General features: G+C 37.9%; 1 protein-coding gene across 1 annotated transcript in view; it reads left to right on the top strand.

Annotated features, from left to right (window-relative positions):
- thrab (thyroid hormone receptor alpha b) overlaps positions 1-23362 on the top strand; it is a 113079-nt gene that overhangs the window by 82415 nt on the left and 7302 nt on the right. Inside the window, exons 4-8 of the mRNA XM_028029424.1 lie at positions 6419-6798; positions 16215-16276; positions 19923-20023; positions 20593-20740; positions 21425-21630. Of these exons, the coding sequence (XP_027885225.1) occupies positions 6743-6798; positions 16215-16276; positions 19923-20023; positions 20593-20740; positions 21425-21630 (573 nt within the window). The 5' untranslated portion in view covers positions 6419-6742. The remainder of the gene's footprint in view (positions 1-6418; positions 6799-16214; positions 16277-19922; positions 20024-20592; positions 20741-21424; positions 21631-23362) is intronic.

Genomic DNA, 23362 nt, shown 5'->3' with positions numbered 1-23362 from the left:
TCAGATAACCCCTAAAGAACAAAACTACTGATGTATTTTTCAAATAACAACTTTGTATTTGGAGAAAATTACAATTGATCACCTAAAAAATAAAATAAAAATAATAAACAAATTTTGACAAATTCTTTTTCCTACCTTTTTTATGCCTTAAGAAAATAAACAAAATGGAGAAAAAAATCCTGACACAAAGGATCATAATTCATGCATGAAAGGGTTAATAGTTTATCATGTTGGTTTAACTGTTGAAGAAAAAATCCCAATAAAAATGCATGCAAGTTTGAGGGGGTTTAGTCAGACTCATCATGCACTGATTGATTCCTCAGACCACTTTCAAAAGGATGTTTGGTATGCTTTCTGCAGCCACATCTATTTATTTGTTTCCATGCACATATTTTATAGCCCACCTACTTTACCGAACAGCCGTCACGTAGGCAGAAGGAATTCCACAAGGACAGTTTTATGGAAGGACATAAACAAAAGGATCTTGTTTATTCTGAGCACATCAATTGTGTCAATTTGTTAATTTTTGCTTGGCAGCAACTGCACAATGGCCATGTGTTTACAGTTCCAAAGCTCGCTGTCTATTTTGTTGAGGTGTTAGATTTTAATCTATTTCTGTGATCAGACAGTTAGGGGATTGTAGTTTCAAATTACAGTTAATTGTAACGTTTGATATTGCAAATGTCTAATGTTTCTTAGTTTGTCTTTTGATGTTGTTGAATAATGAGTAGGTAAAATGTGGAAAAAGCTGTCAAATTAACTCATCTATTGTTGCAATTTCAAAACCTTCCGTTGTAAAAATGTCAGAAAAATCCAACCTTTGATTTTAAATTTAGCGCCAATTATGTATGTGCAATTATTACAGACTTCAAAGGAACAAGAGAGAGCAGAACTTCCAGCAGATAACAAGAAGGCTGAACAGAGTACAACAAAGCTCTGATTTGTCTGTTTAAACCTTCAACTTTTACCTGTAATGGAACATCTAGGTTTTATCAACCTTATCTGAGTTAAAGATCTATATTTTGTGGGAAATGTACAAAAACACTGCTAAGTTAGAAATCTTAGTTAAGATGCTACAGACAGTTTGGGATAACTATTTTTTAAATAAAATTGTAAAAATCCAGGGCATATTCCTCTAATATTTTTCACTTTATTGCAGCTCATAAGGACAGTAACAGTCTAAAATATGAATCACTGGGTCAGAGTTTACCAAAGTTGTAGATTAGAATACAGTTTATCTCTAAAACTATTTTTGAATTTACTTGTCCAGTAGGTCCAGCGGACCTACAGTTGTCCAAATATTTAGTTGCACTCAGCACAGGGATATTTAATCCCATTCACATCTTTCCTCATTTAAAACTAATGGCAAACTGTTGAGTCTCTGAGAAGCTGCACTCACTGAATGTATGTTACTTCTACATTCAGTTAACCTTTGTCTCTCCGATCATCCTTAACTTAAACCTTCTCACTTATTAAACTGTCTGTGTATATTCGGCAGCATTAAATTCTGTATTGCACATAAATAAATTTAAAAAATAAATAAAGTTGTAATGGGCATCATGCTTGCTGTGATGGTTCCGTACCACAACTCAGACTTGACAAGTAAAACTAGGAGTCTGTTCTGAAAGCAAATTTGATTTGTGTCTGTTCTAAAAGCAAAAGCAAACCAGTTCGGAACATAACACTTTGCCTCTGCTTCACCACCATCCCACCATCCGTTTTTCACCATCCCTGTTTTCCTCTTTGTTTTTTAATGAGGGACATGGATTCTTTTTCTTCAGCCGTTAGAAGGAAATACGTAGGTTTTTTTTGTTCCTCAACTTCTCCAGGACTTGTGGTTCATTCACTGGTTGGTTGTCTGCTTTCCTTTTACGGCTTTTGGGGCAGTTAGACATTTGGTCTGTTTAATTAAAATCATAATCATTTTAATCCTTAATTATAAATGTCAGATTTGTATAATTTTTTTTTATATCACAGTGATTGTTTTCTTTGTAGCATTGCCCACTCAGTGAGCTTTGTTGTACTTCATCGATCATTGGCCTACTTTGTTCAGTTTTGATCCATGACAATTGACCCTAAATAAATTGCCCTGATGTGAATATAGCACTGGCATGATTTTGTGGCCCCACAGATGTTTACTTATTTAGTTGCCACTAAAACATTAGTAAGACTTTTGAAAAGGTGATCACTATTACAAATCACTTCACCTAAATATACTATGTGGCACCTAGTAAGTGTTCACTGCTTCTAGGGGAAAAAAAGCTGAATACCTCTAAAATCTGCATTTTGACAGGTCTTGTTGCTCTCTGATTAAAGTTTGCATCATCTTTATTCCAACGTTGACTTGCATAATCTTTTCCTCACTTTTTCATCAACTTTTCCACCCCCATTTTATAAACTGTGTATTATCTGAAATCAATTTTATCTCACTTGCTTTCTTTCCCACCTTATCTCGACAAAATGAATTTTCATCCTCCGACCCCCGGGTAGAGGATATTAATGTTAGCAGAACTTCCTGCATGGGAGCAAGAGCAAACAAGGACACAGTAGCTAAGAAAATGTGAGAATTATGCTACTTGTGAGTGGAGCAGATAAGTTGTGCTACAAACATTTTCTAAGGCAACTCTTGGAGAATTTTCATTTTGACAAAGTCTTAGTCTGATATCAGTTCTCTATGTTTGATCCTTACTTTGTTTCAACATTAATTGTAATATCACTAGCATGTTTTGATAGAGTGCTAAAGTCTGTAGCAAAAAGTGAAATAGAATCAGCATTACACACCAGACAAAAATTTATCTGGAGAAATTTAGTTGTAATCCACTCACTGTTGTAATCCACTGTTATCTCTTGAAGTCTTCTCCCGGTGTCTCTACCTCTTAGATTTTTATCGTCTTCTTTCTTTTCAAGCACTTCACTGACATGCTGGGTCGTCTTCCTTCAGTGACAACTGCCACTCTGAGTAGTGTTGTTCTCAGGGCAACCTGTTTGTGTTTTTAGGTCTTTCCTGACTCATTGGCAGTCAGAACCAGTCCCTATTTCTTGTTGCCTCTCTAAATGCAGGTCATAACAAATCAAAGGGTTTCCATAATGTTCCCTGACAGCCTGGCTTTTAATGGAGAGCAAGATGAAAACAGTTTTAAACACAAGATTGAAAAGATTGAAGTTTCTTTTAAAGTGGGTTGGCCGTTTTTTAACCAGAGAGTTAATGTTTCAATGTTATTGCAGTTGCTAATCAAACAATACCCTTTTCTTTCTTCCCCTTTCCTCTCCCCTCATTGTCCCAGTGTGATAAACAACTAATTGTATTTGCCACAAACACGAACTGAGGCTGGTTCCACTTGTGGCAGAAGTTGATGTGATAGAGAGAGGCCCTTTGATAAAGGACACTCCATTAGCGGTTTGCCTCCCAGCTTTATGTCATCACCCTCCCTGCCACTCTCAGCAGTTGTGCTCGGGTAGAAGAGCCTGAAGCTCAGACTTATACGGATTTCCAAATCCGCAGACTCTGCAAAAATATTTTGCAGAAATATCATGTGTTTAGATTTATTCTGGAGGTCGTTGTTTTACAGAAAGCTGCAGAGGTAGATGTTTTGGTGATTCTTTTGGTTGTAATTTGTCTGTGTAATAGTGACAAGATGTACCATTAATTTACTGCATTCTTATCTGTTATTTCAATCAGTAGATAAATAAAAATAAATTGAAAGTTTGCCTTCATTTTTTTTTTCTCTTAAATGAGTTTGAGCTTCATAAATATACCATTCTTTGGGTGTTATTTGTCCCATCTTATTATAAACCTGCTTAGATTGAAAAATGCAAAGCAAACTGTTCTGCAGTGATGGGTTTAATGGTTTTATCTGCAATCTTAAACTTTAAGTAAGAGACAGCAGATGAGGCATGGAATGAAGACACAACACAACCTTTAATTAAGTGCACCAATAAAAACACACAACTGAGACTGATGCATGGGGGGGGAATGTTATTAGACTACACATGCATGGTGTTCCTATTTTTCTATTCTGTTCTATTCTAAAGAACTCACAGCACATATTTTTTCAGTTTTTTTTGCTTGTTTTGTTTTGGATTTTTTCCCCAATTCATCGCCCATAATTCTTAGGAAAGAAAACAGAATCCATAAAATGATGAGCTATGGAAGGTCAGCCCTTAGACTGAAATTGATACCAACCAGAAAAAGCCTAATCTAAAGGAAACATTGTGGGGATGTCAGAAATGCAGATAATTCTAATCTTCCTGCAGACAAGTTAAAACATTAAATATGAGTTTTACAAGCTCAGATAAGACCAAAGTCTCTATAAGAGACCACCAGCTGGTAAATATTGTCTGTTACAGAACAAGGTGTTTGTGCAGACTTTTGAACAGATCTTTAAAGTGTGTTTGATTTTAATCCTGAACTTTACTCATTAAAAATATTAAATACCTCTAAATTGTCCATGGCAGTTTGTTCTGCAATTACTGTTAATTATGTCTTAAATTTTGACTGCCATTCATTCAGATTAATTTGGAGAATTGAACTCCCCTTATTGAGTAATTTTGTTATTTGTATCTCTGGCACCAAGTATTTGGGTATTGTTATTTTCTAACAAAACTTAAAATACCATGATACAGGGAACCAAAATAAAAAATCATTTATTGTGAGATGCTTAGCAATCCCTGCAGACGTACAAAAGAACTAATATATTTGCCATAATTAATTTGGGCCTAAGAAATATCCCGAAGGAAGGTACAAAAGCTGCATAGTTGTGAATTTCATGTGACAGATGGCTCTTTTTGATTCCTGAACAAAGTTAGGTACAAAATGATCCCAGCATCTGAATAACCAAAACCTGTTGGTTGATTTGTGGATCTTAGAACAGTTTTCATTGAAATTGAGGTTACATTTCTGGGCTCTGTCTTTTTTCTATTTTACCTCTCTGTCTAACGTTGTACCCATATACCTTTATTGACAAGATGTGGCTGTGGAGAGGAAACCACCTTCACACTTTGAATAAATATAGAACTGTTATGTTGCACAGCAGCCCTATGCTCAACTTCAGTAATTTAAAATTCCTAATTTCAGATTTGTGAAGCATTTAAAAACTCATTAGCAATTAATTGAAATTGATTGATGTGATTGCTTCAACCCTGGAATTTGATTTAAAGTCAAATTTTCTCTAAATATCATCTGTTTGATGGTGTGGTGTTTACCAGAGCGTGGTATCTCTCTCTCTCTCTTTTCTTTTATTGCTTTGTCATTAAATGTTTGCTTATCATTCATTGCTAAATCTCCTATTGAAGGTTTGCTTGCGTGATAAGATGCTTTAGAAAAAATAAATACTTGCAAGAAAATCAGTTTGAGTCAGGAAAGCAATAATAATATCCATTCTCTCTGAGGTCAGCATCCTGGCCAGTCCCTGACTGTTCAGGATTAGAAAGATACTGAATAATGGGATTAACAGAGGAACAGATAAAGCTGTCGAAAGAAAACAAGAGAAGACATCAAGACCCTCCAAGTGCTTCCAGATTACACTGGTCATAATAACTACTTAAGCATGTATGGTAGGAGACATTCCTTACGATTTCAGCTTTCAGGAACTAGTCAATTGGAGAACAAAGACGGGGGACTTTTTGACCTGCAGACCACCTTCTTTACTATTGTCACTATTGATTTGGTATGTGACTCAGAGGATCCCTCCTTCTGCTGCATGCTCAAGATACAGCCAGTTTCATCTGACCAGGGTCATGCTGTGAGAGATGAAATATGAGATTTGCATCCAGGGGACTTTGGAGCAATAGACCGTGAAGGCACAACATGTGGTGAAGGTGTTGCTTTCTCATTCGCACTGCGGTTTGTCTTTGTGAAAATGTGTTAGTGATAAGTAACGAGAAAGGTTGGAAGAAAGTTTCTTGCTGGCCGTCGCTTTGGAATTGTTTTTGAATCTTTCATTTGCTTCTCCTTTGCAACCGTTAGTGTGATGGTTTTTTTTACGCTGTCGAGCAGAGAAAAGATTCTTGCCTGATTGGTGTCGTCTTAAGCGAAGAATCCAGTTGATGTGTTTTTCGTCGCAAGGACAGTTTAAAAGTGTCTCTGAAATCCCCTGATATAGAAATAAGGAGATATGTAGGAGGTGCTTGGCTTCAAAATTTTACTTCTTGCCATAAAGCGTTGTTGTAGTAGTTCCAACTTCACCACAGTCAGTAAATCCCAACCAATAAACTTATATATAATCATTTCTGACATCATTTGGCCACACCCACAAAGATCAGGAAAGCATTTTTTTTTTTTTTTTGCATGTTAATTTTTCAATTTAAAATTATAAAAATATACTGTTACTACTTGGCAGAAATCCAGGGACAATGGGGCCATTGTTTTCTCTCCTGGAGATGCTGTAATCTTTTTCTGTACGTGTGTGTTCTCCTGCAGGGTGTCTCCCATTCCTCCTTCCGTCTGCCTAAGAGCGACGTCCACCTCCAGCCCTGGCTGCAGGGCCAGCAGATTTACCCCCGCGGTTTCCCCAACCTCTTCTGTGTCCTGAAGCTTCACACCCAGCAACAACCTCACAGGGGGTCAACCCCCCCTCACCCCTTACCCTCCGCCCTCCACGGCTCCCCTCCCAGGTACTCCAGGGACGAGACGACTCTGTGCTTTACAGACAGACCCCTCCGGACCGTCGAATGACGAGCGTGCTTCGGAGGGCGGGGCTTGCCTCAGTCTCTCATGATTGGCTGCTGGATGGAATTGAGGTGAATGGAACACATGCCCAAGGAGCAGGACTCTAACCCATCAGAGGGAGAAGAGAAACAGTGAGTTCAAGTCTTTTGGACATTTTTTTTCTTTTCATGTCACCAGTTTTTTTTTGTTTGTTTTTTTCTCTTTTAATAGGCACTTTTTACATTATTGGAGCATCAGCGGTAAAACACACTTTGCTCACCGGTCTTTTTACTCCATGTGTGAACGGTTTCAAGTGGACTTTGGTCTGTAGCTGCTTTTAGCCTTGATATGTTGACCTTTACGTTCGGTTCTTGAGTAGCAGAGCTGAGTGCAAACAAACACTGTACTGTCTAAGCTACTGCTACTTATTGAAAAAACAATATTAGTGACACGGAGGGCAAGAGGAAGGCAACAGGGGCCTTTTAAAGGAAATGTCTTTGGGCTGGAGTCCAATAGAAAGGATTATCATTTATCATCAGTCTACTTTGATATTTAAAAACTCTGTGGAGGAAAATTCTGAACTTATTGAGCTGATTTGTGTGGGAATTTTAAAGGTGCTGCTCTGACCCTGACTGGGAATTAATTAAATTAATGCAAATTAAGGTATGCATTTGTTAAGGTCTCACTTCGACTCAGTTGTTTTCTTAATTTTGTCTCATGGATTAAATATTGCAGAACAGTATTTACCTAGCTACAAAACTTAGCTTAGAATGCAGGCATGGTGATCACCCAGCCTATTAAAACTTATTTTGGCAAAATAAGGGCAATATGAACTTTTTGTTAGCTTTCAATTTACCCCCAGATGAATGTCACCAGACCTTTGACTTTCAAAATCTTAAATATATCTGACCTCTTCTTACATAACGGTAACTAAAATGAACAACATCAAAACACATTTTCTATTATATATGTGCCGTTTGAAGGAATACTTGTAAAAATGCCGTTTTGTTGTATAGGTATTAGTCAACAGCCTGCCACCTACTGGCCGGACAGTGCACAAAAACAAAAATGAAATCTTCAAACACAGAATAAAACATCTTTTCACATGATGTCTTTACAGGTAAAAACTTACTGATTTTTTGTCTGTGTGGGGAAACTATTTGTATTTGCTTTTTTTAACCAATAATTTAGGTAAGCTTCATAGCAGTTTTATCACATTACATCGGGACTGCAGAATATACAGGTGTGTGGTTGTTGGCCGCTATATTCTATAACATAAATGTGTATGAATTCACCCTTTGACTGGTGAATTCTTTGACAGGTCTATTCAATCTGGTGCTGAAGACCTATGACAGTTCGCAGCAGACTACAGTGCAAAGCGAGTGCTGAGAGCATCACAGTAACATCTGAGAAAGAGTTGAAAAAAATGTAGATCACAGTATTCAACCGTATCACATGATTTCCTAAAATCATGCAGTCCTACATTAAACAATAGCAGAGAATGGTAAAATATGTGGCCACTTAAATTTCGTAACAATATTTCTATATCGGTTTATAAATTTCTCTTAATATAGCATTGCTGTCTTACATTGTAATAAAGTCAAAACGCTTATCATTATACATGTTGAAGATAATCCTGAGTGAATCATAAGTTATCCATGAAATGGCTCATGACAATAATAAAAAAAGAAGCAGTAAATGTTTTATTACCATGTAAATGAACTGGCTGAGTGTCTGTGCGGTAATGCGGTATCAGGTTTCCTTCACTGTGTAAAGCTCGGATGCGTTCCTCAGCCAACACAGACACCTGTTGGAGGAATACCAGCTCTCCCTCTTGGGTGACAGTTGTTGTTGTTGTGTTTTTGGGAGTAAATCCTTCAAACTTTTATTTTTCATTTGACATGTTTAAGGGTGTCTCAGCTCAATGTTCTCTCCTAACACCAGCATCACATTCTAGCTGCAATTTGTTGCGTTGTTGAGATAATTAACAGTGCTTTCACTGTTAATTACACTGCTGATGAGTTTTGGTTGGTCGGTGCTTTCTGTGGATGTCAGGCCCGTGTTGTACGATGTGAACGTTGTTATTCCAGTTCAAAATGGGAATGATTATCGGTCTGATTTTCACACAAACAGAAAACTTCTTGATGGACAATTACCTTTGATGCTGTTTTTGACACTAATTTGAAGCTTTGTGCTCCGGCTTCATGGTAAATATGGATTGGGTGTTGCATCACGTTTCCAAACATGTTACAGCAGCTGATGTAAGCCTGCATAGTCTTTGATGCAACAACTTTATGGCACTAGCTCACGTCCTTAAAGAGTGTGATTTGTCTATGAGCTATAATAGGCCTTTTTTATGTTTTTACATTTTGCACAGCAGAAGATTCCACTTCCCGCTTGATCATCCGTGTTTGCATTTATTCATGTAGTGCAGCTTAGCTTCTAGCGTCAATGTGAGCCATAATTTGAAACAATAAGAACTACTAGAATGTTTTTCTCATACTATTTCTGTGATGTAAACTTATCATTACAGGATCCATTTGATTTCTGGTCATATCGAGCATAGAGTTCCTAAATCTCACCTATAGTGCGCTATTAGTCAGCTGTGTTATGGCAGCAAAATAACAAGAGACCCAAGAAACATTTCCTTCATTTAAAAAGAGGCAAAGCTGGTATTTCTGAATATACACAAAAATTAACAGTGTGTTATTGTGATACTCTCTTACTTAGAAATCCCTAAATAAAATCATGTGTAATAAACTGCATTTAGAAGTCACATAATTACGAGACAGTGTGATTTAATCTGAGTTGCAAATGCATCAAAAGTATTGACTCAGAAGGGCTGATGCACAACACACTTGTGAGGTTATGTCTTTAAAAAAGTTGTAATTTTTCCTTAAGTTTACGATTTTATTTCACTTTGTGTTTATCTATCTAATTCAAAAGAAGTGCAATTAAAATTGTGGTTGTAACTTCTCAAAATGTGAAAAACACAACAGGGTATTAACATCTTTTCAAGCCTGTGTGAATATTTGGCCTTCTCTACCTCCTCTTGGTGATTTTGGGTTTGAACCAACTAGTTTCCAGAGGCATTTTTATGTGATGTTTGCATGCTTTTTCTGTTTTCTAGATTTTCCTTACAATAAAAATGAATGCATGTAAAGTTAGCAAGAGTTGATGAGTGAGTCTGAAGTGTTCAAATTCCAGTCCTTTTGTGTTAGCCCTGGAATATATTGGCTACAAATGTCCATTGCACAACTGCACTCTGAGTCAACTTAGGCTGGTGGAGGACTGACACTTTCTCTGACCTTGGACAGTAATTTGGAAATGTATTGGTGCGTTGGAAGATTTGAGGTGGCATTTAGTACTTTCAGGAAAGTATTCATTCAAACAAATATCATAAACTTTGTCAAATGAATCACCCAGTTGTGCAGTGCATTTACTAAACTGGAATACATGTTGGAATAATGAAGATCACGACCATGTGGGAAGGATATCAATTCTTTCCCACCAAAGAGCTGGATGTTATTGTCCACCATCAGAGTTCTTGATGGTGTTCTTCAGTATAGAAGGTTCAAGCTGGTTTAATGTCACCATTGTGCCTCACTACATGACATGTGAAGCTGACATGTTTATTTGCTGTTTAAAGTACATTTGTGTAGAGCAGGGGTGTCAAACTCCAGTCCTCGAGGGCTGCTGTCCTGCAGTTTTTAGATGTGCCGTAGGTACAAAACACTGGAATGAAATGGCTTAATTACCTCCTTCTTGTGTAGATCAGTTCTCCAGAGCCTCACTAATGACCTAATTATTCTATTCAGGTGTGGTGCAGCAGAGGCACATCTAAAAGTTGCAGGACAGTGGCCCTCCAGGACTGGAGTTTGACACGTGTGGTGTAGAAGCACAGCCAGTAGCATGTTGTATCCTTCGCTGGTTTGGACTGTGTTTTAGACACTGAGGGGACGCATGAGGGAATAAAGTGTTCATTAGCGCTTGATGCATGGGCCGAGACAGGCTCAGCTGTGAGCCGATAACATACAGGGACAACAATAGGCGACTGTAGCACTCTAGACATAGGACAAGGGGCCTCATTTAGACACTATTAGGGATATAATTCTGTACTAAGTGTCTTTTTTTGTCCTTTTTCTGTAAAAGCCTTTCAATGCTGCTGCTTAGGCTTCAGTTGCGCTCACCTGCATAAGAAGAAATATTATATAAGTGTAAAGAAATAAAAACAGAAGCGCCTTCTCTTCTACAGCTGTCATGCAATTAACACACAACTGATTAGGGAAATTAAACATTGATGTTCATGCTTGTTTGTGTATAGAAAGCAGGAACAGTCCATTTACACTAAATTTAAAACAGATTTGACAATATCAACTTAAACTAACTATCTCACATGTTGTGTAAAGCATCACACCAAACTAATATACACACAAAAAAATGGCAAATGAGAGTAAAAGTTAAACGCTCCAGCTGCATCCGCAACTAAACATCCTTTTGTTATTTTGCCTTGTTTGGCTCAGACACTGGAAAAACTAAAAAGACAGTTATCTGTAAAATAAAACTTTTTTTTTTACCTGATAAACCTTATGCTCACAAACAGCTGCTCAAGCTGTTGTCGTTTTCATGACATAAACTTTATGTTCTCATCCTTCGGCTATGGGTTGTTTATGGTGTTAAAATCAAGATTCCAACTCTATAATACAATGCAATAAAGTCAGTCTACAAAATGTTGTAAACCATTCGAATATTTATTTATTATAACAAACCCATTTCTGTTGGGTTTGTTAGGTTTTTTTATTTTCTGTGTTCTGTCATTTTTATATATCGACCTTTTAGGTCGATATATATGTTTTTTTCCCCTTTAAAAAAAGCAACACATTTTTCTTAGTTTTTTGCAGGTGGTCGGGTCAATAAACTCCTTTCTAAACAATCCACAGCAACCATTTGGGTCACCAGCAAAGAGGCTGGCAGTGCTCCAGTCAGGGTAGAATGGGTGGTACTGTTCTTGTAGCCGAGAGAGAGAGTGAAACAGACTGAAAGAATAAGAAGGGAGAGGCAGAGTGCACTTGAGTGGGTCACCAGACTAAACATAGCATCGCATGTTAGAGATGCATGGAGGCAGCGCCCCAGCTCACATCTGTAGCTTCGGCTAGAGCCACTCCTCTGCCATGCATATTTTACAGTCTCGCTGTGTCATCTGCTCAGCAGTGCTGTGAGTTTGAGAATTTGCAGGTTTTTTTGGTTTTATATTCTTGGTTGTTCTCTTTATTTTAAGAAAGGTGACTCTCTTATTGAGCAACATGTGTGTGTATGTTTGTGTTTGTTATGCGCAAATTTAGGACATACTAATCTTTTTCTGTCGTTGTTCTCAAGTGTGTGCTATGTAATTGGTGGGGTGTTAAGTGTGTTTGTGGGGCTTATTGCGCTTGCTGCTGAGAGTCTAAGAGTGCTAGAATCAGAAAGCCCTCTGAGGCTCTCCAGCAAATAATGCTGTGCATAATATTCAATTATGCATGTTGCTTTTATTTCCAAACTGAGATACTTACGTGTGCACATGTTCAGCAGTCGTATGAGACGGTTTGCTAACATCCTGCTTTTTATAACATCACAAAACCTTTAAAAAATATATATATTTTCTCAGCAAAACTTTTTTTTTTTTTTTTTTAACAGTAATGGTTCTGCCTTGAGCTTAATCAGAACTTAATAGAGAGGATTACAGCAAGAGCTCTATCTGAGCCAGAGATTTGTATTATCGTTTTATAATCATATCATTACTGTGCCAGTTCTCCGGCTGTTGTGCAGTGATGTAACAGATGTGTGCTTGCAAATAGAACAGTGTGGTACTCAGAGGAGGGAAACCAAACCGCAGCATGTGGCAACTGTGATTTTCATCTTTTTTTCCACACCATGATTTCTTCAGAAATGCACAGTTGTAGGAGTGACAGAAAGCTGGAAAAAAAAGAGTATCTGTTTGTTGATGCTTCTGACGGCATAAACACACTGTCACAGTGGTGGTCTGAGCTGTCACACCACTGACAGACTGAGGGGCTGTCGCCCCAAGCACCTACGAGGACACAGTTTGTTTTTTGTTACCCGCACTTGCTAAAAACTCAAATGTTATCTTGATGCTGCTGTGCTGTCACAACTATTACTGACAATTTCACCCTCAATGTAAACAAAACACTGATGTCAAGTGAAAAACAGACGTACGGTGCTTTGAAAACAACTGATTCCCATTTTGAAGTCAATGGAAATAAAAAAAAAAGTTAAAAATTAAAATCTGAAAAAGTTGGTGTTATGAAGGTGGATCAAGCCCAAGAAAAAAAGAAGCCTTACAGACCACAAAAGGCTTGAAACACTCAGGAGGGTTAAGTGCTCCTGAGAGCTCCTAAATTTGATTTGTTTTAGATCAAATCAAATTTATGCAGAATTTTATTAAAATCTGTGGCAAAACCCGAAAATTGATATCCACAGACACTCTCCATTTCAGTTTGGGATAAGCAGAATTGTTAGAAATTTAGCGAAAAGGTTGTCTTTACAAATTAATAATCCGTTTGAATAGGAATAAAGGAATCTTTTAGTTTTTCCATCATGTTTCTTCTCACTGGAAGTAACAGGTTTTGAAATATCCCAGTCAGAGCTGTGAATCTGATATAAAATGAATCTAGCGAGCTTAAGATTAGGGTGATGGCAAAGAGGTCTTCCAACGTCAAAAGCCAAAGAAATTATATAAATACTGGAAACATGTACAAAGCTGTTCAACCCGTATTGAACCCTTTCAATAAGGGTTCAATTACTGTAATTTCAGTAAATAGCTTTTCTTTAATTATTAGAAACGGTGTAATTTTTAACTTTGCAATTATTAATATTTTATTTGGAGATATTTTTTAAAAAAATCGATATTCCTTTTATGTTGTGGTATTATCTTCTGAGAGATTCTTGTCTAATTTCATAAAAGAAACAAAATTCTTCACTAGTTGAAGATTTGAATTTTCCAGGGGTATCAATAATTTTGGGCTAAACTTTGCATCTCGTTTACAAATTCCACAAATTTATAAACAAGCAGTACTTAATGTCTGTATATGAAATTCAAATCAAGTGAAATACCCTAAGGTTTCTGCCTGCAACATTTTAAAATGTGGAAAAGTTCAAACATGTGAGAGTGTTCTTCAGTGGATCACATTCATTAAATTACATTTTGCTTAAAAGCTGCTAAAGTCGCATTTTTCAACATCCTAACAGAATGGGATCATCATCTCAATCAACTGGGCCACAAGAGAGTTTTAAGACGCTCCAAACAAAACAGTCAAAATAAATCAGGCTCCATTGGGTGTTTAAGAGCTTTATTTTATGCTGTTGTAATCCATCCTATAGATTTTGAAAAGAGCAAAGGGAGTTATAAGCAGGGCCAAGCTATAATTAAAGTCTAACATGTAAAGGGCAGCATTAGGGCACAATGATGGTAACTTAACAGGCAATTCAATTTGTTTTCCCACTGGGAGGTTAAACACCAAGCATGTCTAGACATGTAGTCCTGTTTTCGACTTTTGATTCTGTATCATATCATTATGAATTTAAGTTATCAACCTTGCAAACATTAGAAGAAAATTGTCTCCATCTTTGCACCATCACACCGGGACTTGTAAAACTAGAAGCTACTTTTGCTATTGAAAATTAATAATATATTTATTGAATGAAAATGCTAAATACACTTAAACAGAAAGAAGCAGATTTTCTAAAATTGAGGAAACGTTGATACTTAAATAAGAAATGGAGGAAGTGAAATGTTTTTGGATTAGATAAAAAGCTGTTAGATAAACTTAGATAAAAGCTGTTATTATTAATTAAGTTATTAATTCAAAGACAAACAGTTAATATAATAAATTATAGTTGTGCATAGTGAGACAAACATAAATGGATAGAAAAAAAAATATATATATATATATAATATTTAAATACAATTAATTCATATTTACTACATAAATTATTTATGACAAACAGTAAATTGGTCTAATTTTAATGTATATTTTTTATGTAATTAGTTCATTAATGAATCTGAATGTATCTTGTTAATGGTAATTTAGATAACACTTAACATGTACTAATTAAATTGAATTATTATTGCAAAATTCAGTTATAAAAATAAAAAATAAATATGTTTTATAATTTCTTTAGTGACATTAATTTTAGTATGACTTAAGTTATTCAACTTGTTTGAAACTTTTTTTATTAAATATTGCAGAGAAATCAAAGCAGGTATATTAATTGAATAGCAACTTTATGTTTGGTTCTAGTCTTTATTGTTCCATTTATTACAGACTGAATAACTAATGCTGCCTTCACCTACAATTTTAATTTGGCAAATAAAACTGTTTTTATAGCTTATTTATTTAAGCACATATTATATGCTGCCTCAGTGGCTTTCCAAGCTCCACATGGTGTCCTTATGTGCGACAATAATAAACAAACTGGGCATAAAACATTAATTATTGCAGAAATCTCTGTGGTTAGGGTGTGCAATTTCTGCTGGTACTCCTTGTTCTCCCTGAGGTTGAGCCCGACCACCCTACACACTCTTTGAACTGCAAACACCTCCGACATTAACAGACTGCACAACCTGACTGTGTGTCACGCATGGTCTTTATGGGATCGTGTTCTTCCTTCACCTTCCATCCCCTCCCATCTGAGCAGGCTGTTTCCAACATGTCTTTCAAACTTTGCTGGCGTGGTTTCAGCTGTGCGTCTGATGTGCTGTGTGTTGATGTGCCTGTGGAGTGGTTCTCTCCCCTGCTTTGTCAGTGTGGGGCTTCCCCCATGTGTAGCCATGTAATTGAAGGGCTTTAAGGGGCTTATTTGTGTATTTCCCGCAGAGTCATTTTCCTGCTATTGAATTTAGTTTGAGAGCACGGTCAAAAGGAAAGCTTTTACTGTTAAAATACACTCAATTACTTGTATAAAAGGCCTCCTAATAGTATTGGCTTTGAGTGCTCCATTGCTCCATGAAAACACTCTTGTTACTTTCTAGATTTTAGAGCGCAGATGGCTGGTACAGAGACGGTTTATACAGATGAGCTTATATTGTCTCTGGCTTTTTATGTATAAATTTTGGATCGTCTGACTCTGATATAGATAACTACATTATAGAGAAATTTTACATATCTGTTTTTAGTTCAATTAAAAACTCATACTGGCCTCGGTGAGGCCTTCTGTCACACAATTAGCGCATGGTCCAAACTGGGTACTCAACTGGACAATGATACAGCACCAGCAGCAAATCTAACACAAAATGTTTGGAAAAGAAAATTATCAAGATGTTGCAGTGTTCTGGTCAAAGACCACGCCTCAGCTTCTGGAAATTGCTGTGGTGGCTCATTAGAACGAGGCAGAAACTCAATAGATGGATAAAGGTGTACAGAAACTGGGAACCTCACACTAACTTGTGTGTATGTAACTTTTCTGTGACTGCTTAATATAACAGCTGTGAAACAAACCAGGTGGTCTCATTGTAAAACAGAAAATTCATCACAGTCTGATTTCCTTTTCTGTTTCTTTTATCATCCCTCAGGTGGCTCAATGGCCCTAAGAGGAAGAGGAAGAACAGCCAATGTTCGGTGAAGAGTATGACTGGTGAGTGACTGATTTAATCTTCTAAGATCCATGAATCCCTAATCCAGAGATTAAAGGCTGTCCAGATGCAGACAGATGTTCACTTTAGAAAACTAAACAAATAAGTGAATGTAACATTTTTTTATAATTTATATAGGAAAGCTCCTCACAGTGAATCTAGGCAACTGTGCAATTGTACAAAGGTTGGTGGTAGCTATTTGAAAGCTGCCTTGTGAACATTTTGCTTTCAAATATGGAGCAAAAATATTTTGGGCATCTGCCGTTGATAGACAATAGCCCTCTGCTTCGTCTGCCTCTGCCTTGGTCAGTGTTTATTGTGAGAGTGACAGCTCCAAATCATGGGAACTGAGGGAGAGAGGTAAACAGGCGAAGAAAGACGCAGTGAAAGAATTACGGTGGGAGGAACAGCTTTATTTAGGAAAATAAAGCACCAGATATGTTTTTGTTTTCCCTCCAAGCCAGCATATGGTTTGAATCACCTGCATCACTGCTGGATAGCCCATTAATGCCATCATTTTGAGCCTCTTTCTCTTCAGGTTGCTCTTGTAAAAGAGTCTTCTTTGCTGGTGTTACGGTAAAGGTTTTGAGAAGAAAACACACACACACACCACCCACCCCCACACACAAAGAGACTTTGCTTCCACGCATCTTTTGTTGGAAGCGCAGCAAATGTGTATGCAGCTCATCAAAGTGTTGCTCAGCATGGTGTGAACAACACTGGCAACCTGGCAATTCACAGAGTTTCCCATATTGATATTGAATTGGATAATAAATAATTGCAATTACATTGATGAGTCGATATTTTTATCCACCTCTAATTGTGAGTTTTCAGCTCAAGGAACTGCGATCGTGGAAACCAAAAGGTATAGGTTGCAACCTGGCAGCTGTGAGGATTTCTTCTTGGAAGTTTACCTGGACTTAACTCCGTGTGTCAATCTTCGCGTACATTCTCCAAAAGTATTCAGTGCTTTAAATACAAGCAAAGTTGCTGCCCACCATCCTCAGCATCTTATCTTCATCAGGCTCTGCTCATGTTTCTCAAAAAGATGGACACTAGAGTATGATTAATGTCTCTGACCTGCAGGAACAGTTGTTGTTGCTTTGGGTCATGCCACGCTCATTTCGCAGTCTTATATTACGCCTTAGAGTTCATAGTCAGTTCAGTAACTACCAGCACTTGATGGTGGCAGTTACAGAGCTGAGCAGAGCTCTCTGAGATGTTTAAAGCCTGGGATATTGATTGAAATCCTCCTTTTTCATCACCGCATATCCTGAAATATGTGTAGGATCTAACGTCAAGACAGGATAACAAGCTTTTTGAAATTAGGAGCTCATTAATTTTTTCTTTTTTTAACATTATAAGCATGAGTAATTGCTTATTATGCTATTAAAGTTTTATTGTATAGTTCATACAGCAGCAGGGGATTAGTGTGTGTAGTCAGGATTATCCCCTAATGTCCTCAGTGTTTACAGTCTCATATGTCGTCCCGCCCGGACTCCTGTTGTGTCAGGACCTCAGAGAAAGAACCACGGGACTCCGTCAGACACCTGATCCATTACGTTCCGATCCAAACAAAGAAAGCAGCTTTTCTGGCGCAAACCTCTTGAAGACTGAATATTTATCTGGGCTCTGCCTCTGCAGCAGCGACCCTCGTTGATGTCTCTTGAGTTTCCTGTTCCAAAAAGGGGGCACATCCACATCCAGAGAGCTGCAGCGGTATTGATTTTGGGCTTGGCTTCCGAAAGCAGCCACAGACTAGCTTTGGGATTGGTCTACCACTGTTTGGCCCTGCCAAGGCAGCAGCACTGACATTCCTCTCACAGGCTTACCTCTGATGTTCTCCTTATCTTTTTCCTCATGCTTTTCTGAGCTTCTATATTTTCTTCTTCAGTTCTGCGGGTTTTTATTTCCTCTCAGCAAGTCTAAACTCTTATTCCATTCCCTGTGGGGTTCTATCAGCTTGAACTTGGTGGTATTTGTTCAAATCGATTTGGCTTGAAATGTGACTTGTTGTGCCCCCTTGGCACTCACTCTTGCCTTGCTTTCCCACCATCCTCTTCTTGCACTGCCCCTCCTTCTTCTCCTCATCCTCTTCCTCATCTGGAATCTGTAGCAAAGCCAAAAAGCAGGGCGCAACTGACACTGCCAGTCACAGCTCTCAACACGCCTCAATACAAACACGCACACAGCTGCTTCATCCGCTGAGAGTAAAGAAGGAAAGGCTTTTTATTTAATAATCTGTTTGAATAAGTTAAAGCCAGACAAAGAATTGGGCCACTATTTGACCACACATAACCTTGCCCATTCTCCTCACTGCACTTTTGCAGTTACAGACATGCAAAAAAAAGCTAAGATCGTGGAAACGAGTCTTAATTTTATCAGTGGATTCAGGTTCTCCGATTCTTCTGTCTGGATGTAATCTGAGACTCTGCAGGGGCCAAACCGTCTGCACTCTGCTGCCTCCCTCTCTCCCTTCATGTTTGGGGTTGTTATCATACCATAAAAGAGGTCTGTCCGCCTCAGTCCTGATACAGTGTGATATCCATCAGAAGGGGCTGAAAAATTCTGAGCAGTTGTGGAGCTAAAAACGCATGATGAAGTCACTCAGTTTGTGTATGTTTGTGCCCACACCGACTTTATTTGCGACTTGCACTGGACCATTTCCTCCCCTCCCAGCTGCTCGGCCACGTATACGGCACATGAAATGTCTGGAAATCTGCTATTTCCTGTGTTTCTGAGCAAACTCCTTGGTTCTCCCCAGTCTTGGAGGCGGCATAGGAGGAGAACGAGCTGTTCCGTTCCCAACCTATGACTTATTCCCTGTGTCAAAACAAGTGTAACTAGTTCCATATAGTTCATGTCCAATTAAACCCATTAAAGATATTTAGAAAGTTTTAAATTACATTTCTGGAAGTTAATTTAGAAGTAGAGAGGGAGCATTTAAAGTTAGGGTTCCTCACACAGTGCTTGTAGAAATTGATTTGCATTTTCAAAGTGTAGAAAAAAAAGTGAGGAAAGATATTTGAGCTTACAGACTGCATCTCCTGTGCTCTTGTCTAAATGTTGTGACCATTCTCTCATCATTGTGTCCCACATCTTTCCATCTTAACTTCTTGTATTATGTCCTTCTTTAATTTCTTTCTTAGGTTTTTCTTCCACTTTCTTTCTTATGTTCTTCCTTTCTTTGTTTCCAGGTGTCCTACTTCTCTTTCTTCCCTCCTTTTTTTCTGCCCACCTAGTTTCCTAAATTCTTTTTTGCATTTTTCTTTCTTTTTTTATTTCCTTTTGTGATCTTTTCCCTTCCCTCCATTTTTCTTTCCTTCCTTCTGTCCTTATTTTAAACATATTAACCTCACACATATTAATGGATTAAATAAATTTATTTCCAAAATAAATTTGTTTCAAGGTTTTGTATACTTCTAATTTTATAAAACATTGTTTCTACTGTAAAAGGAAAGTAAAGGAATGAGAATGCTAGCATAATGAGCCTGGAAAGATTCCGAATGTTTTCATTGAAAACTCTGTAAGAATCCTAAAAGATACAAACGCAACACTCTTGATGAGCGCAGAGTTTCTGGTTTAAATAGCCATCCTCCCACAGTAATGTGCCCTTTATGTTTATGCTTGTGTTCCTTCTTCTTTCAGGGTACATCCCCAGCTACCTCGAAAAGGATGAGCCATGTGTGGTGTGTGGCGACAAGGCCACAGGGTACCACTACCGCTGCATTACCTGCGAGGGCTGCAAGGTATGCGTCCACAGAGACGCTCCGTCAGTTATCTGTAGCTTATTTTTTTGTGCTCATATTACAGGCCAAGGCTTTTCTCAGTGTAAAAATACAGTGATCTTTGCATGCTTAGGAGAGATTATGTTTTGGATGTGATTCACAGTAAGAAGAATTCAATAAAAGTAAAAAAAAGAAAAGAAAAAGAAAAAAAACCCCTCAGACAGGCTGAAAATCAGCTTATTTGGATCTTTGGATCAGATACAAGATTATAGGAAATTTATTCCTTCGTGGAAGCTAAGATAAAATAACTGAAGCTTGATGTAAGGTTTTTACACCATACTGTGTGTTAACATTTCTCACAAACAAGACCAGCAGGAGGACTGATTGATCCTGACTTTACTGAGCTGTTGTAGGACGTGGGATTTAAGGTTTTCATTTTATCTTGTCCTTTTCTTGTCCTCCATCGCTTTAATCTCTGCCTGCTCTGTTTCCCATCAGGCCTCCACCGTATGTGACCTACTGTCACTCTGCCTGAAGCGTTCATTCATTCATCAGTCTCCCTCTCTGTGTGCTTTTCGTCGTGCCTGCAGGGTTTCTTTCGTAGGACCATTCAAAAGAACCTCCACCCCACCTACTCCTGCAAGTATGATGGCTGCTGCATCATTGACAAGATCACCCGCAACCAGTGCCAGCTGTGTCGCTTTAAGAAGTGCATCTCAGTGGGAATGGCCATGGACTGTAAGTGCAAAGGTTTTTCCACATTCTGTCTCTTGACAAACATGAACTTCAATGTATTTTATTGGGATTTTTAATCATGGTAAAGTAGAACAAAAGTTAAATAGTTTTACTTTTTCTTTAAACAGAAAATTTAGAAAGTAATGGCACACATTTGTATTTGGCCCCTATCAATCTGTTACCCTTAAATACAATCTCGAATTCCTGTTTACAGTTGCCCACAACCCAATTAGGTGGAGCAGACTTTACACCATCTTGAAAATATCATATTGGGTGCTGAGAAAGACTTTGGACTGGGGTGGAGGTTGACCTTCTACAAGGTCAATGTCCCTAATTATATGTCCAGAGTTACAATGGAACAGCTTAGATGATAGTATATCTATGTGTCCAACTCAAAGTTTGTGCCAACGCATGAAATTGATGCTTTCCATTCACTCAGGCTGAGCTTGAACTATTATACAAAGGCTTTAATAAAATCTCATGAAACATGAGTTTGATGGCAGAATTTGAACATATTTAAAGAGTGTAGATACTGGTATGCATTCAGAAAATTGATATTAAAGTTTGGATTGGAAATAATAAGTGATGTAACTCACAAGTTATTGTGGTTGAAATGTGTTTTGTAGTAAAAATCTACCTTTAAACTTAATGTAACTAAACCTAAATATTTTCTTTCTTCCTCCCCAGTGGTCCTGGATGACTCAAAGCGTGTGGCTAAACGGCGCCTTATTGAGGAGAACAGGGAGAAACGCAAAAAGGAGGAGATGGTGAAGTCCCTGCAGACCCGTCCAGAGCCCACTGTGGCCGAGTGGGACCTGATCCGGCTGGTGACAGAGGCCCATCGGCATACCAACGCTCAGGGCGCACAGTGGAAACAGAACCGCAAATTCCTGGTAAGAACATGTTGCTCTGGTTTCCATTTTTGCCCAGATAACTCCACTTTCTTTTAGATGTACAATATTTCATGGTCTGACACTCAAATGCAAAAAAAAAAAATTAATCCAAGAGAGTCTCCTCTAAAGGTCAGAGCTTGCTGCAGGGAGGAGTTTGGCTCTGAAAGTGTTTGAAGGTGCATAAAAGCTGAATGCTTCAGATAATCCTCAGCCAAAACACAAGGTCGTAGCCTGAGTTTGTGTGAGGTGTGAAGCCTTATAGGACAAACCTGAGAGCATCAGAAACAAAAGTCTGTGCATAAACTTGTTTTTGTTACTAATCAAAGCGTGAACAGGTTGAGCTCTCTTAGTTACAACAAATATATAATATTTTAGAAGGCTTTTCAGTCTAATAAGGCCAAGAGACCAAAAGCAAATCTGTACAGTAACATTTTGTAAGTTATTTATTTACTCATTTAAATAGACACAGTTCTCTGTAATACAGATAAGACCTGCTTTAGGAAAAACAGATTTGGTTGCCATGGTTTAGGAATGTATATCACAATGTAAAATTCTTGAAAAGCTGTTATTTGTTTATATTTTACACACTATTATGCACATATATAAATAAATTAAACCACATGGAGTCATGACGCCTGTTAATTTTATTCTTAGACTCTACCATCTGTATTTGTGTTCTCGTTTTATATAGTTTTACATTTTTATCTCTTTCATTCACCTTATTTAAAATTTGCTTGCAAAAATTGTGACTTTTGTATTTGACAGGTGACTTGCCAGCATTTGATTAGTTTATCATCAGTGAACACAACACGCCCAGGCGTCACCAGGTCCTGCTGAGACTGTAAACTCAGCTTATTATATTGATTTGCATCAGTCTCTGTGGATTAAGGTGGTGATAGCATTCTGGTTTGAAAAATGTCCAGTTAGAAGGAAGGAGGGATAATTAAAAGTAGAAAGTAATTGAATTAAATGTACCTCTTGGGAAATGAATGCATGATGTTTTCTTGTCCATAAGAGATAAATTACACAGATAAGGAATTTGTTTGATTTTTCACTTCCTTATTCCTAAAAGAAAAGTAAAAACAAATAATTGCCTTTCTTCTGCTGTTACTGGAGTGAGTCGTGGTTTGCTTTACCTGCTGTGTGTATGACACCACCTTTTGACGTGGGGCTGCATGTTGCGGTTGACTCACACATTCAGTGTGAGGAATGTTGTTACCGGGGAGTCCACTAAGTTGAGTAAGTCAATCAAATCCACCTAATCGGCTGAGTCTGCTGTATTTCTGCCGATTCAGGAACTTTCCAGCTCTTCTGACAACCCACATCTTTCAGTGTAGATGCTGTTTCTGAGTGAAGAAAGCTCAAAGTTAACTGTTTTTCAGTGTTAGTGAGGCCCCCGCCATGAAATATGCTGACTTTGAACATGCTGTCAGCCTCTTGGACATCTCTAAGTTAAGGTGCTTTCCCTTGAATGCCAACAGAGAAGCTGCTGCTTTATGTAATGCCAGCAACACTAACCACACTGATAGCTTTACTCAGCAGTGTGATATCTGTTTGAAAGTCAAAGCTAAGATTACTAGTAGCACTTTCAAACAGCTGGATGCATCCAGAATGAACTTCTATGGAACAAAAACTGTGGGAATAGTTTTTCATTTTAAGTGTTGGATCATCTTGTACACACCATCCTTCTCGGTTTTCTGTTCTATTCTCTGAGCCAAATAAAATATAAAAC

This window comes from Xiphophorus couchianus, chromosome 10, assembly GCF_001444195.1.
Source record: "Xiphophorus couchianus chromosome 10, X_couchianus-1.0, whole genome shotgun sequence".
In the NCBI taxonomy this organism is placed as follows: Eukaryota; Metazoa; Chordata; class Actinopteri; order Cyprinodontiformes; family Poeciliidae; genus Xiphophorus; species Xiphophorus couchianus.
Note: the sequence above shows the minus strand (reverse complement) of the source record. Positions and strands in the feature narration are given on the sequence as shown.